General features: G+C 37.3%; 1 protein-coding gene across 1 annotated transcript; it reads left to right on the top strand.

Moving 5' to 3' along the window:
* The first annotated feature begins 325 nt into the window (after positions 1-325).
* Positions 326-1,075, top strand: LOC131072552 (non-specific lipid-transfer protein-like). The gene is made up of 2 exons (XM_058008724.2): positions 326-744; positions 833-1,075. Exons 1-2 carry the CDS (start codon positions 374-376, stop codon positions 840-842), a joined length of 381 nt encoding a protein of 126 aa, XP_057864707.2. The 5' UTR covers positions 326-373; the 3' UTR covers positions 843-1,075.
* The last annotated feature ends 868 nt before the right edge of the window (positions 1,076-1,943 follow it).

The following is a 1,943-nucleotide window of genomic DNA, read 5'->3' as shown; positions in this document are numbered from 1 at the left end:
ATACCGCGCGAATCAAGCACTAACTTCACGCCATTGCACGTAAACCATATGGATCCCATTCAACGACCCCATGATAGGGAACCTTTCCAACTTGCGATCAATCAACGGACAAGAATCTGTCTGCAGACAATCTTGCTTTCCCCACAGTTAAAATGGTCGCTCCACTCCTGCAATGGTCAAGCATTCAATTAAAAAGTAACATCTCATTCCTTAAACGCCACCTATGTTAAAAAACAAAACCAAAAAAATCTCACAACTTTTCTTTGGTGTGATCAAACCCACTAATAGATTCTTCTCAGCTTCTATATATAATCTTAGATACCCACTGATACATGCAAGAAAATCTCCTCTAAGCTCTAAGAATATCTTAAGCATGGCAATGGCAATGGAGGGAAGTTACAAATGGAAATCAGTTTACTTTGTGGCGGCTATAATTGGCATGGTGGTGGTGGGAATGAGCAGCAAGGCGGATGGCGCAATATCATGCTCAACGGTGGTGTCTGATTTAATTCCTTGTCTTTCCTACGTTTCAGGAAGCTCCGCCAAGCCCACGAAGGGATGCTGTAATGGCATTAAAACTCTCAACACCGCCGCCAAAACTACAGACGACAGGCAAGCCGTGTGCAACTGCATAAAGTCGGTGGCGTCTTCCTACAGCAGTTACTTTGATAAGGCCAGCAAGTTGCCCGGTCTCTGTGGAGTTAATCTCGGCTTTGCCTTGACACCCTCGCTTGATTGCAGCACGTAATTTCTCCATCCCTTCTTTTTTTTAGCTCTTTTTGCTTGGCCAACTTCAAGTTCATCATGGCTAACTGGTTTTTTTTATTTACAGGGTCCATTGAGATCTGCTCATGGGTGGGCTGCCAGCTTTGTATTGTAGTAAAGTTTAGTATCTATAGTTGTAGGAGACCTCAATAAGCATTGGGGATACTATGAAATGTGAATATAGCGCTTCATCGGCGATGGGTAATAAAGAATACCATTGCTTAGTCTTCTGCTTATGCGCATATAGCTTTTGTATAAACGGTGTGGGCTCCTTCCAATTATCTATTGCAAGAATCTACACCTTAAGTTATTTTGGCCAATTGTGTTTGTGCTAGATTGATGATGATGATTTTAGAGCAAAATGTGAGTGTGTCTTAAGGGTCATCCAAAATTATGTTAGTTTTTTAAGAACAACTATTTATTAGTGTGTGTTTTAAACTGAGAATGTGTTGGTTAAATCAAAACGAATACTACAGAAAAACAAACTAGCGGTGATTTCATTTCTACTCGCAAAATCTTGGCTTCACGACTCCATCCCCTGTGACAGCTTGAATATTCTAAAATTCTTTCCAAAATGGGAGAACTACATATTCATTTCCTTATTTTCTGTTTGAAAAAAAAAAGTTGATTATAATTTTCTTTTCAGGGAAAAGGAATCTATAGTAGTTCAGGTTAACTTTACATTTTTCAAAATCATTTGTAGATATTTCAAATTACATTTGATTTAGTATTTTATCAAGTTTTCTACTTAAAATTTTGTTTTTAAATTCATATAGTCAATTCTATATAACATAAGGAATTTTTTTTTTGTTTGAGGTGTCTAAAATAGTCCCAATAAAAGGTAAGATCAATAGTTGTTCCAAAAGTAATGTTTAGTGGTGTATTGATGTGGCATCAAAGAATTGGTTGCCTTTTAAAATTAAGAGTAAATATTTTTCAAGATAAGTATTGAAATAAAAATTTTAGTGCACCACTACAGGTCTCATTTTGTCCACCTACTATAACAAGCATTGGAAGCCCCTCCACTATAGATACCTCTCCCCTACCCCTCACAATTATTTTCATATTCCCAAACCACAAGGCATTCACCAGGTATAGGATGACTCATTTTACTACATCCATAAGCATTTTACAAGTGCTCGAGTTTCAAGTGCTCATGTTTTATATAAAATAGAGAT

Source organism: Cryptomeria japonica, chromosome 10, assembly GCF_030272615.1.
Source record: "Cryptomeria japonica chromosome 10, Sugi_1.0, whole genome shotgun sequence".
NCBI lineage: Eukaryota > Viridiplantae > Streptophyta > Pinopsida > Cupressales > Cupressaceae > Cryptomeria > Cryptomeria japonica.
Note: the sequence above shows the minus strand (reverse complement) of the source record. Positions and strands in the feature narration are given on the sequence as shown.